At 39.4% G+C, this 12,019-nt stretch overlaps 1 protein-coding gene across 1 annotated transcript; it reads left to right on the top strand.

Moving 5' to 3' along the window:
* The first annotated feature begins 1,377 nt into the window (after positions 1 to 1,377).
* Positions 1,378 to 11,145, top strand: c13h5orf15 (chromosome 13 C5orf15 homolog). Its single transcript, XM_030438188.1, has 3 exons — positions 1,378 to 1,547; positions 4,456 to 5,297; positions 8,323 to 11,145. The coding sequence occupies exons 1-3, from the start codon at positions 1,427 to 1,429 to the stop codon at positions 8,455 to 8,457; spliced, it is 1,098 nt and encodes a 365-aa protein (XP_030294048.1). The 5' UTR covers positions 1,378 to 1,426; the 3' UTR covers positions 8,458 to 11,145.
* Positions 11,146 to 12,019: the final 874 nt, after the last annotated feature.

Below are 12,019 nucleotides of genomic sequence, written 5' to 3'. Positions count from 1 at the left end.
GCTGGGGTCTAATTGAGCTTACACAGCGGTAGGTTGTTGAAGTGACTTTCTGTCAAACAAAATGAAAATGAATATGAATTTAACACAAAGCCTGTAGTGTGAACAATTCTAGATGGTCGTTCCTACATTTTGTCACCTTTAGGAAATGTAGGGGTTAAAAATGTCAAAAAGCTATTGAATGATATACTTATTTATGTCATCTCCTTTTTCATTGCTGGCTTTAAATGTTGAATAATATCAATGATGTATGAAACATGTTGACTATTTTAAGGTTTGTCATTAAATAATTACACTGCATCGCTTTACTAACGGCTGGAAGCTAAACTGCATTGCTGGCTTTAAAAGTTAGATAATACCAAAGATGTATGAAAGATGTGGAATATTTTGAAGTTTGTTAAAATGCTGCTAAACTGCATGTATTCACTAATGGCTAGGAGCTTTACTGCATCCTGTAGTGCTCAGTGGCGGTTCTAGACCAGTTTTAATAGGGGGGCCAGGTTGGGGCGGCTTTTTTGTTAGGGGGCACATACAACCCGGAAAAAAGGATAAGTCCCTCATTCAGACAAAGCAGTGTTTACAATTTCAGCAATTTTGATTGGGTAGTAAACTGCTGAGACACTTTATTTCTGCCTTTCCCTTCAGAACAAAATCATTGCAAGAAATCTGTCATTGTATTATTAATGCAGACTCCCTGTCAGGGGAGCCACAGGGGGGTCCAGACTCAGAGTTACGGGGGCACTGGCCCCTGTTGGCCCCCCCCCTAGAACTGCCCCTGGTAGTGCTTCACTAATTGTTGTAACACACTCATTTCTCCCCATGATGGGCATTAATAAAGTATTTCAGATTATGATTCTGAGAGTCAAACTGCATCGCTGTACTAATATCTGGGGGCTAAACTGCATTGCTGGCTTTAAAAATGAGATAATACCAATGATGTCTGAAAGATGTGGAATGTTTTAAGGATTGTCAAAAGGCAGATTATGCCTGATTATGATTCTGAGAGTTAAACTGCATCGCTGTACTAATACCTGGGAGCCAAACTGCATTGCTGGCTTTGAAAAGAAAATACAGACGATGTGTGTAAAACATGGAAAATTTTAAGGTATATTTTAAGGTTTGTTCAAAGGCAGCTGAACAGCATCAGTTTGATGGCTGGGAGTTGAACTGCATTGCCGGCTATAATTTGTATAAAGCAGCTGGAGAAGTATGAAGAAAACATTGCACTGTAAGGAAATGGCCACCACTGCCTTATTTTCACTTTCATGATGTAGCTAAAGCATTCACAACAAAAACAACAGAGTGACTCAGCCCTCATGATTCCACTCTTAATAGCTGTGACTCACACCCACACATTCACTCACTCAGTCAGTAACACTACGTAGCTGTGCTAAACAACCACGCCTCTTCAGTTACTCACGCATCAAACATGGCGACGTGCGGGAAGATGGGGCGAAGCAGGAGAAGCATTTCGGCTCTTTTTCTGGTCATTTTCCTCCAGGTGTTAGCCAGGGGTTGCCTGTCACTTCCGCTGAACATCACGGCGCAAGGTACGTTGTACAAGTCAGAGATAATTACTCGTTTCTGACCAACTAACAGGACTGCTAGCATGCTAGCGGTTGTCAGGTAGCTAACGTTACTGTGGCTAGCCGGCTAATACGTCGTGCTAGCAAACACAGTGTCAGGTGAGCGGACGTTGACAGCCTGTGTGTGTATACCGGAAAAGTCATTAACCGTATTTTTTGTTTCACTGGAGTAATAATAAAAGCATTACAAAGCAGTGCAACGAAGTATTTCACCAAATATGAAGAGTAAAACGAGGCTTGTGTGAGCTCCGTGGTCGTTTCGTTTTGAAATGTGCCCGTTGCGTCACTTTAAACAGAATCTAAAGGTCTCACGTCAACGTCAGACGTTTATTGTACATTTATTTCAGATATTTAAATCTGCTTAAAGTTCCCTGACTTGATGTTAGCTGTGTTGTATGTGAACTCCAAGAAGTCTAAAGACACTTCATGCGCATAACAAACATCACGGAAGAAGGAAGTGTGTGTCTCTCTCTCGCTCACTCTTATTTATTTTATTTTTTTTTAAATAAACCTCAAGCTGGAGGAGAACAACTGTCGTAAACCTGTGTTGGATACACTTTTAGTCTGACCAGCCAGCTGAGGTGTCCCAGGTAAAATGGCAGTTCAGTTAAAGGTCCTACTTTGAGGTGCCCTGCGGGGACTCCTGCGCAGCAATGATTTATGGCGGCTAGATAAAGTGACTTGTTCCAGATGTCCTTGTCATATATCTGAGCTGTTAATGTACCCCCTGTCAGCCCGGTCCAGCTCCAGTGTTCATTAAAAAAAAAAAAGAACCTTTTGAAGTTTCAAGGACCCGGGACCACAGTAAAAGTGCTCTCTGTGACAAGCTCTGTCTTGCCTTAATGGACTTTGACTGTGTGAACTTTATTGACTTAAATCTGTTGAGATAAGGTCAGTGTGGTGTTGATTTCATGGCCTGTTGTCTCTATTCTTTTGAAATAAAGATTGGATGTCTTGCCGCTGCATTAGCTGTCCTCAGGTTGCAGCATTGTGTTTGCTGGGAAAGATCTGTCTCTTGTCTCTGGCCTATTTCTTTCGTCATAGCGTGACTGTACCATGCCACCATCTCATCGTACGCACTCCCGCAGCTTATCTCTACATGCATCACTGTGACAGAGATGGACTGATAGAGCATAAAGCCATAAAGACAGGCACTACTAGTTAGGAGCAAAAATGTTAAGGAATTAGCTATTTTTCATTTTCCAAGTGATTTCCGTTAAATATTTATACAGAGACATCAAACGCATCAAACTATTCATGTGATGGGCAGGTCATGCCAATCAGGAGTTGTCCCGCAAGTCTTGTGCACTGTCATTAGTGATGGTGCTATGCCAACAGTATCCCCTTTTAGCCTGGGATCCCATTGGTATCTGACACCAGTATTTACTGCTCTTTTGAATCATTTTAGATCACATTAAATCTCATGTTTACCATTTACCGCGAATGTCCCTTTAGGTTTTATTCTTGTGTGTTTTGTCAACGTTATGCGAACAAAGAATTGTTTATACAGAGGGAGAATGACCTTAACTTGACTTAATATTTATTCATCTTGAAAAACAAACAGCAAATGACATGCAGTTGTCTAACTTGGTTGGCAGATTGTTCAACATAATAGCCCAGCCCAAAATTACCAGCATAAAGTTGGCGTCGTATGGGTTTAATCTGAATAAAACTGGCCCCATAGACAAAATAGTGAACGATTAGCACAAATGGAGACACATCTGCCATTACATTCATGATTTGGGGATGTATTATAAACATACTAGACTATTAAGACATCTGTCCAGTAGGATCCAGTAGCTGCTCCGTCTTTAAGGCTGAATATTTCACATGCATTTTCATGTAGCAAAGCCTGAACCGTGGCTGCCACAAAAGATCTTCTGTTAGGGATTATTTATGCTGGCCATGGCCCGTGTGTATGAATAGTCCCTTTCTTCTCTTGGGGACGTCTTATGCCATGTCTCAAGTCCCTAGTGTTCTGCTCCCGTCCCTTCCTAAGCAACGCCTCCTAGTCCCACAGGATGAAATAGTGTTGACACTTGTTGGTTAAATGGTGTCATTGATTCCGGAAAGGCTGGCCAGATGCAGCAGACTGGGTTCAGCTCTCGTTTAAAGACACATTCAGGAATTGAATTCAGCCGTAGAGATTCCTTCCAATTAAAGTACTTTATTTTCAAGTATGAAACTGAGATGCTAAGTTTGTTATACTGCAACCGTTATAAACCTAAACAGGCTACAAAGAATTGGAAAACCTGGCTGACATGGGCGTATATTCAAATCTGCCAGACGAAAACATCCGTCATCCATCATTCACCAGATACAAACTAATTATAAAGTGCTTTATAATTCCAGCTGCAGCAATCACCGACTATTTTGATAATTGAGTAATTGTTTTTAAACATTTGCTGGCTCCAGCTTCTTAAATATAAAGATTTGCTTCCTTTCTGTTATGCTAGACAATGAAGAGTCTTTGGTATTTGGACATTTAGTTGGACTAATGAACCAAATTCAAGACGTCACTTTGGGATCTGGGAGATTTCAGTGTTTGAACGTTTCATATATTTCATCAGTTAATCATGAAAACAATTGGCTGATTAATAGATAAAGTAATCGTTAGATGCAGCCATATTTATAGCATAGTAAAATATGAAATAGCACATCACAATGATGTCTTGAAGAGGAGAAGTTTTGTCACAACACAGCTTGTTTTCAGCCATGATAATGTGAGGAGAGAAATATCTCTTTTTCATCCGCTTGATTGAGAACATATATTTTGTTAACTTTGCAAACATTGATATGTTCATTGTTTAAAGGACTATTCCTTCAATCCTAATGTCTTGTGTTGTTTTTTCTTCTTACATGACATGACCAGACAAAGATCAGGGAGACGACACACCTCCAAGTCTCCCTCTCACTACTGTGAATCAGGACACAAGTGACACTAAGCCTTCAGCACCTGAAGAGAGTCCTGCTTTACTGAAGCCTAATAACCCTGAAACACCCGCTGGTGAAGACTCCACACCAACAAAAGCAGATGCTCCTATAGAAATGTCTACCACAGCCCCTCAGGCAATGACCCAAGAGAATGAGGAAAGGCATTCAGATAAGATCATTAACATCGATGACAAACATGTAACTGTTGACGATGGGGACAAAACAACAGATGCAGATAATGCAGGTGATGCAGATAAAGACCACCCAGTGGAAGTTGAGACAGCAGAAGGGCCTGTTGCTTCTGAAACCCCTTTAGCCTCTACTCCCTTCACCTCTGTCAAAGCCCCTGAACCAGCCAAAACTGATGAAATAGGAGAGCCAGAAGCACCCGGCTCTGACTCCAAACTCTCCGACACACCGAACCCGTCCACAGAGCAGGACATCGACCCAAAGCTGCATTCAACTACTGACAAAGGACCAGAACATAATCTGTATACGGATAGTTACTCAGACGATGGCGACGAAGATGAGGATGACGAGGATGACGGTACCTTTGTGGACGGCGAGGATGCTGGCGCTTTGGACGAGTTCGACAGCAGTGATGTCGGCAAAGACCAGCCTGTGACCAGGCTGCAGCAGCTGGATGGGCTGGAGCTGAAACATTTCAAGGAAGCAGATAGCTACACCACAGAGGATGAGGACTCCCACTTCTTCTTTCATCTGGTCATCCTGGCTTTCCTGGTGGCAATCGTCTACATCACCTATCACAACAAGAGGAAGGTGAGTGTTGGCATTACTTTTCAGGATGTAGAGGCCAGAGGTGATAAGGCAATCTTTAGGGCCCTATGAAATCCGTTTTATTTTTTCCCAAATTCCGTTTTATTTTTTCCCAAATTCCGTTTTTTCCGTTTAAATTTTTGGGAATTCCGTTTTTTTACCTTTTACTCTTATTATACTAGCAAAAACAGTGTGTTTTTAATGTAAATGACTAAAATGTACATAAATTAAATAGAAATTACCTTAAATTAATTGAGGTGACAAACATATTTCCTCAATACTGTACCGTACAGTGCAGTTAAGTGCATCAAAAACATTTTGACTTAATCATGTCTTCATACAGTAGTATATTTTGTGTTTTTATGGGTTTAATTTGGGTTTCATTGAATAAAAACCTGGTCAGCTCTCAGGCAGATCCAGAAAATGTTCGCATACCTAAATTGTTCTGAAAATTTAAGTTGCAAATATTTTTTAAAAATTAGCAAAGATAACCAGCTAAATGAGAAATTATACTCGTGACATTATGTCAATAACATACTAACCAGCTAGCAGTGAAAACACCAGCCCTTCCCCTGTCCTCTGAGCTCCCAGCCCAGGGAGAGTCAGCTAAGAGGGCTGTGGCTAACGGGGCTAGCTAGCTAGCTAACAGCAGCTACTGTTAGCAGCAGGTAACAGTCACTCTGGTGATATGCCGATAATATGAATCGGACAGGTGGCTAACTCTCTCGCATTACACCTTCAATTTTGATTTCTCAGGTCTGCTTCTTTGCAAAACAACTGTTCACATGACACATACAAGTCGTTCGGGAACTGCTCGGCTCTGTACTGCGGGGTTAATGTCAAGTTTCGGAGTTTTTTTCGCCGACGAAGACGGAGCTGTGGGCAGCCGCTTCGCCATGCTTACATTGTTTTGACGGGGGAGCTCAGTCTGTGGGGAGGGGGGCGGCCATAGACATATATACATAGACGCCTCATTGAGCGGGTTGGCCCGCTGCTGCGATACGTCAACGTCGCCGCCATATTGGAGGAGGCAGATCCGCCCCGTGAACTAATACGAGTCAATGGAGTGAACTTTATAAAGCTCCTTCTACAAAGTGCTATAAGTTAATGTGTCTCATTTACACATTCACACACATACGGATATATTCAGGAAACAGAGAGGAACCAAAAACAACGTTCTCTGAGGATTATAAATGTTAGCTAATCCTCATATGTTCAGTATACAGGCCGGCACCAAACCATTTTATAATGTTTTTATGAGTGTTTACAGCTACTAATGTATGCTACGCTGTTACTGTGATGATACGTGACAGTTAAATATTTAATCTGTCCACAATAACCACATCCTGACATGCAAATGTGGCATCTGTGTGAATCAAAAACACCGTCATTTTATAAATACAGTGATTTTTGACTAATAATATCATGGCGACAAAAATAAAGTCTGCAAATCAAGATGAGAAACTGCAACAGCAGTGAAGAGATACACACCATGACAAATATGGTATAAAATAACATTTCATGGTAAAAAAAAAAGTGAAGTATCAGCAGGCTACTATTATAAATATGCACCATATATAGTTTTCATCATTATTATTAGTGAAATCATAGTAGTAGTATTTTCTGCATATTCTTGACTTTGAATGGGAGCAGCTGTAACGCTTGAATTTCCCATCGGGGATCAATAAAGTATTTCTGATTCTGATTCGTATATTATGCAGTCAGTTGTCCATATAAAGTTAAATTAGATTAACCAAGTTGACAGTATGGCGGACAGATGTCTCATTTGCATGTCAGGATGTGGTTATTATGGACAGATTGAATATTTAACTGTCATGTATCATCACAGTAACAGCGTTACATACATTAGCAGCTGTAAACACTCATAAAAACATTATAAAATGGTTTGGTGCCGACCTGTATACTGAACATATGAGGATTAGCTAACATTTATAATCCTCAGAGAACGTTACAGACGTTGTTTTTGGTTCCTCTCTGTTTCCTGAATATATCCGTATGTGTGTGATTGTGTAAATGAGACACATTAACTTATAGCACTTTGTAGAAGGAGCTTTATAAAGTTCACTCCATTGAATCGTATTAGTTCACGGGGCGGATCTGCCTCCTCCAATATGGCGGCGACGTCGACGTACGGTCCAGCGCTCAATGAGGCGTCTATGTATATATGTCTATGGGGGCGGCGACAACTTGTTGCACTGACTGATATTACATCTGCTGTAATTTGTGATGCTTGTGGGTAATTTGTGATGCGATAGTGATCACTAGATTTGTTTTTTTCCTGTTTTTGTAAATTGCAAATTTGACAGCTTAAAAAAAAAAAAACTAGTGTTGAGGATATCATTAATGAAATTGTTGGTGGTTCTTTTTTAAGAGCTTATCATATCTGAGATGTTCTGGTTGTTGTGAGGGTAATTATTTTTGATGATTGTTCAGGAAAATGATGCATTCAATTTCACCTTCGTCACAGGCTCTCACATTGGACTGTCGGTCTTTGTCACATTTGACACATTTATGACAGACATCTCGAGTGACCACTTGTGATCACATCTCACTTCCTTAATGCTGATTGCTGAACATATGCTGAAATTGCAAGAAGGCCCCAATAACTAAGAACTGTCAGTGAAAGTGTTTCTTAAAGTTTTTCCTAATGATCCACAAAACTGAGTAATTTTATAAGGGAGTAGAACAAAAGGCCTCGCTCTGATGGGTTGTTCTTTTCAACATGTGTGTTGTTGTATATATGATCAAATGTGGCGTATATCAGTCAGTACAAAAATGGCGTGTGTTCTTTTCTTTCTTTGTCAAATATGTAGAGGAAGGTTTTTTAGTGCATATTATGCTGGCCTCATTTAAATTTGGGTTTTACAGTTGATTTAACTGTCAAATTATGTAGTCTGTCATGTGTTCTGTTTTAGCCAAGAAATATTCTTACTTGATCAGCTCTTGTACATCTATCCGATTAATTGGATTTCCATCTGCGTGTTTCCTTCTTTTTTCTTATTTTCAGATCTTCCTCTTGGCTCAGAGCCGACGCTGGAAAGACGGCCTGTGTTCCCGCAACACCGTGGAGTATCACCGCCTGGACCAAAACGTCAACGAGGCCATGCCGTCCCTCAAGATGACCCGAGACTACATCTTTTGATCCACGTTAAGAAGAAACAAAATGTCCAGACCTGCGCAGAGCCAGTTGGCCTTGCTGCCTGGCCGGTCACATTGTTGAGACGCTGTGCTTTGTCATGGAGCTTGATTGATGCTTCCTCCTGCTTTGCAGGCCAACTGGAGAGCAGAGGGTGTTTTGTCTTTGGGATAGAATTATGTTTTCTTCAGGACTTCATTGCTGTCTGCATAGAAAGATTTTTACTGTTTATCTGTTATTCTTTTTTGATATATTATTTGAATTTTATTTGGAATTCTTTCTAAATTAATAACTTCTTAGGATTTAATATTTTTGTTTATTGGGAGTCTTATATCTTCTCTTTTTTTTGGCAGTGTTTCAGCCTTATGTCCCCTCTACACCTGTTTTTTTGTGTGTTTTTTTTGCCTCTTGCGTATTGTCTTAATATGTTTAATAGTCACCTTGACAATAGGAAAAATCACATGTTAATGTAACTTAGGTCAGAATATAATGCTAAATTATAACAGTTCCTTATTAACCCCAAGATTGACAACAGACATTCTCTCAGCAGTTAGCCAAGATATGAAGTGACACACAAAGCAGCTTTTTAAAGCACTTATTGTTGTGTCATGTGTACTTTTGTATTGTAAAGTGTAAGTATGCAAAAAAGCAGCAACCTAGGAGAAGCTGATACATATATACATATATATCTATATGTATATGTATATATATGCAGTCATTCCAAAACCTGTCCACCGCTCATGTTGAAATGGTCTCACTTTTTGCTGTAGAGAAACACTAATGCTAGCTGCATTTCTGCACTTTCCTCTCTGACAGCGAGTTGACACATGTAACGCTGTAGTGCCCACATAGCCCCAGCTCCTCCAGAAGTAAATCAACAAAGGCCCTGTCCACATGTACACATGTATTTCTAAAACAAAGCTTTTTTCTATGCGTTTTGGGAGAACTGCTTTTTAGGTTGCTGAAAATAGGGGAAGACATTTAGCAACTCTGTTTTCAGTTTTTATGTCTGGACGGGTAGAAAACAAAGCAGGCACACACGTTTATCAGTGTATGTAGCATCATTGGTAAATGTGATGTCAGAGTATTTGAGTTTTTACAGGGACACAATGGATAATATATTGTTTAATGTCATATTTAGAAAGATATAAACAAACAAGAATCGTCAAGAATACAAGAATTGGAAAGAGAGACGAAAACGGCTGCTTGCAATGTTTTGCTGACAAATAATCTAGAGTTTCTTTGAAGAGCAGTCACATTTCCCTGCCCTGTTCATAGTAGTTATTTGTAGCTAAGTGATTGACTAGAGCATACAACCTCATGTCTGTTTACAGCGGCACAAACATGCATGGTGTACATGAATGGCCGTAGGATATACATTTTGAGGTGTAATTGTATGGACCTGGATTATTTCTGAGCATTGTGAATATCAAAATGCTCTTGACAGAATTAAAAAAATAAAATAATTCTACCCTGTTTCTAAAGAAAATACCTGTGTACATGTGGACTAGGCTGTACAGGCTCTTGTTCTTAGCACATAGCACAGAAGCCTAAAAAAGATTACAAATCGAAAAATGTTGAAAACTTTTCCCTGTCATATCAAACATGGTACCGAATATCAATATTTTTATAAGTTAGAAATTCCAATATTGTGACACCACTAAAAAACCTGATTCAAGTGATTGTGTTAATTAATCAGACCATTCTTTTACCTAACAAAGGAAGAAATCCCACTTTGAAAGAAATTTAAGATGTAGTTTAAGTTTTTCAAACTGTTTACAATCACTTATATTTTCTGTGATACTTTTGCAGAAACTGCATTACAGCCTTCTTATGTTACATTATGTAAGGGATGTAAAATCTCTATTACATGTTGCTACACATTGAGCATTAAGTCAAGGTGGGTGACTCCTCTTCAGGTTAGGGGTCTGTTCACATGCTAAAGCCATTTAAATGAAGACAGATCCTGTATATTGATGAGGTTAGAATGTACTTATATAAAGTATGGGAGAAACTTTTATTGCCAGACTTTTCCCTCGTTCATCAGTTTATATTTGTCTAATGGTACCTGTTTACTTCTACTGCCCAGATTTTGCTATGCAGAAATCCTGGGGCTGGCCCTCTTTGTTTTATGACTTCGGTGAAGTCTCTATCAATCAGTTAAGGTCCTCATCGTAACGGCTGTGTTGCCTCATGCTCACACAGATCTTTTGATTTTTTTTTATCAGTACAGTTTGATGGACTGGTATCTCTGTTTATCAGAAATGTTTGCACGCTCTCTGTGGCCTGATTTTCACATGAGAACCAAAAAAAACAAGAGCAGATCACATTGTTTTTGTGTCACTCGTTCTTGTGACTCTTGACTCTTCATCAAAGCCCCGTGTTGTTTTTCTGTCTGTCTGCCTGTCTGTCGCCGTCTCATGCCTTCAATTGAAATGCCATTACTAACACATGTCCACATATTATCACTCTCTTGTCGCCTTCAGCCAGTTGTTTTCAGCTGTCTCGTCTTTATACAAGGCACATTGGGTAGATAGATAAGATGATTTGCACTGTGCAGTTTGTTCATAATAGCTTGAATATGAGGGGAGTAGTCCTGTGCTAAGGTGATGGATCAACACTGCTCTTGCAATCAACAGTAGAAGCTGTACAATCTCTTTTTTTGTCAATAAAGCACAAATTGTGTACAGAGTCCTCCCTGAGTCTTTAATTTTGTGGTTGATGCTTTTCTTTAGGGATGCAATGATTATAGATACCAAGGGTGTGATTAATGTCTGAGGAAATTCCCAGTTTCACGTTCATAATCAGTGTTGTAAAAAGTCATACGTGAGTAAAATAAAAGATATCCTCGCAAAATATTACTTGTCATCGATAAGAATTGTACTTTAAGTACCTGATATTAAGTGTACATAAGCGTCAATAGTGATTATCCAGAATTAAATGTACTTAGTAGCTATGAAAAAATACAGATAAAAATAAATTCCACATACATTTACATGAATGTATATACATGGTCTGGTCGATAATCGGAGCCACTATTCAACATTTTCTTGATTAGTTTTAAAAAAATAAAATAACTGGCAATAAAATAAATTAAACATACTGCAAACTTTGGCTCCGATGCAGCATGCAGTATGTCAAGTAACTAGTGATTTCAGTTATCAAATACATAGTGGTGGCTCTTTTTTACTCTTTCAAAAACAGAAATTACACAGTAACCAATAAATACACCAATACACTAAATGCTATTACTGTAGAAAATAACAAAAATGAACAAAAAGTCAGGTCAAAGTAGTAAAAAAAAAAGGAAAACGATGAATTGCGTGCATCTCTTGTGCGGGTGTTAGGCCCTTCAGTGGATCACATGCGGTTTTGCAAGCGTTGATTTAGACGTAAAATGCCCCTTTTCCTGCTCTTTGTCTGCGGTTTATACACTGCCTTCAAACTCAGTGCAGCTGAGCCTTCACGGTTTCAAAACCATGATGTTATTAAATGTGATTAATAGCGAATTAGTTAACCACCGCATCCCTACTTTCATGTTTCACGTGATCATTAGATAGAGATACAG

This window comes from Sparus aurata, chromosome 13 (genome assembly GCF_900880675.1).
Source record: "Sparus aurata chromosome 13, fSpaAur1.1, whole genome shotgun sequence".
Taxonomy (NCBI): domain Eukaryota; kingdom Metazoa; phylum Chordata; class Actinopteri; order Spariformes; family Sparidae; genus Sparus; species Sparus aurata.
This window is presented reverse-complemented; position numbering and strand designations above follow the sequence as displayed.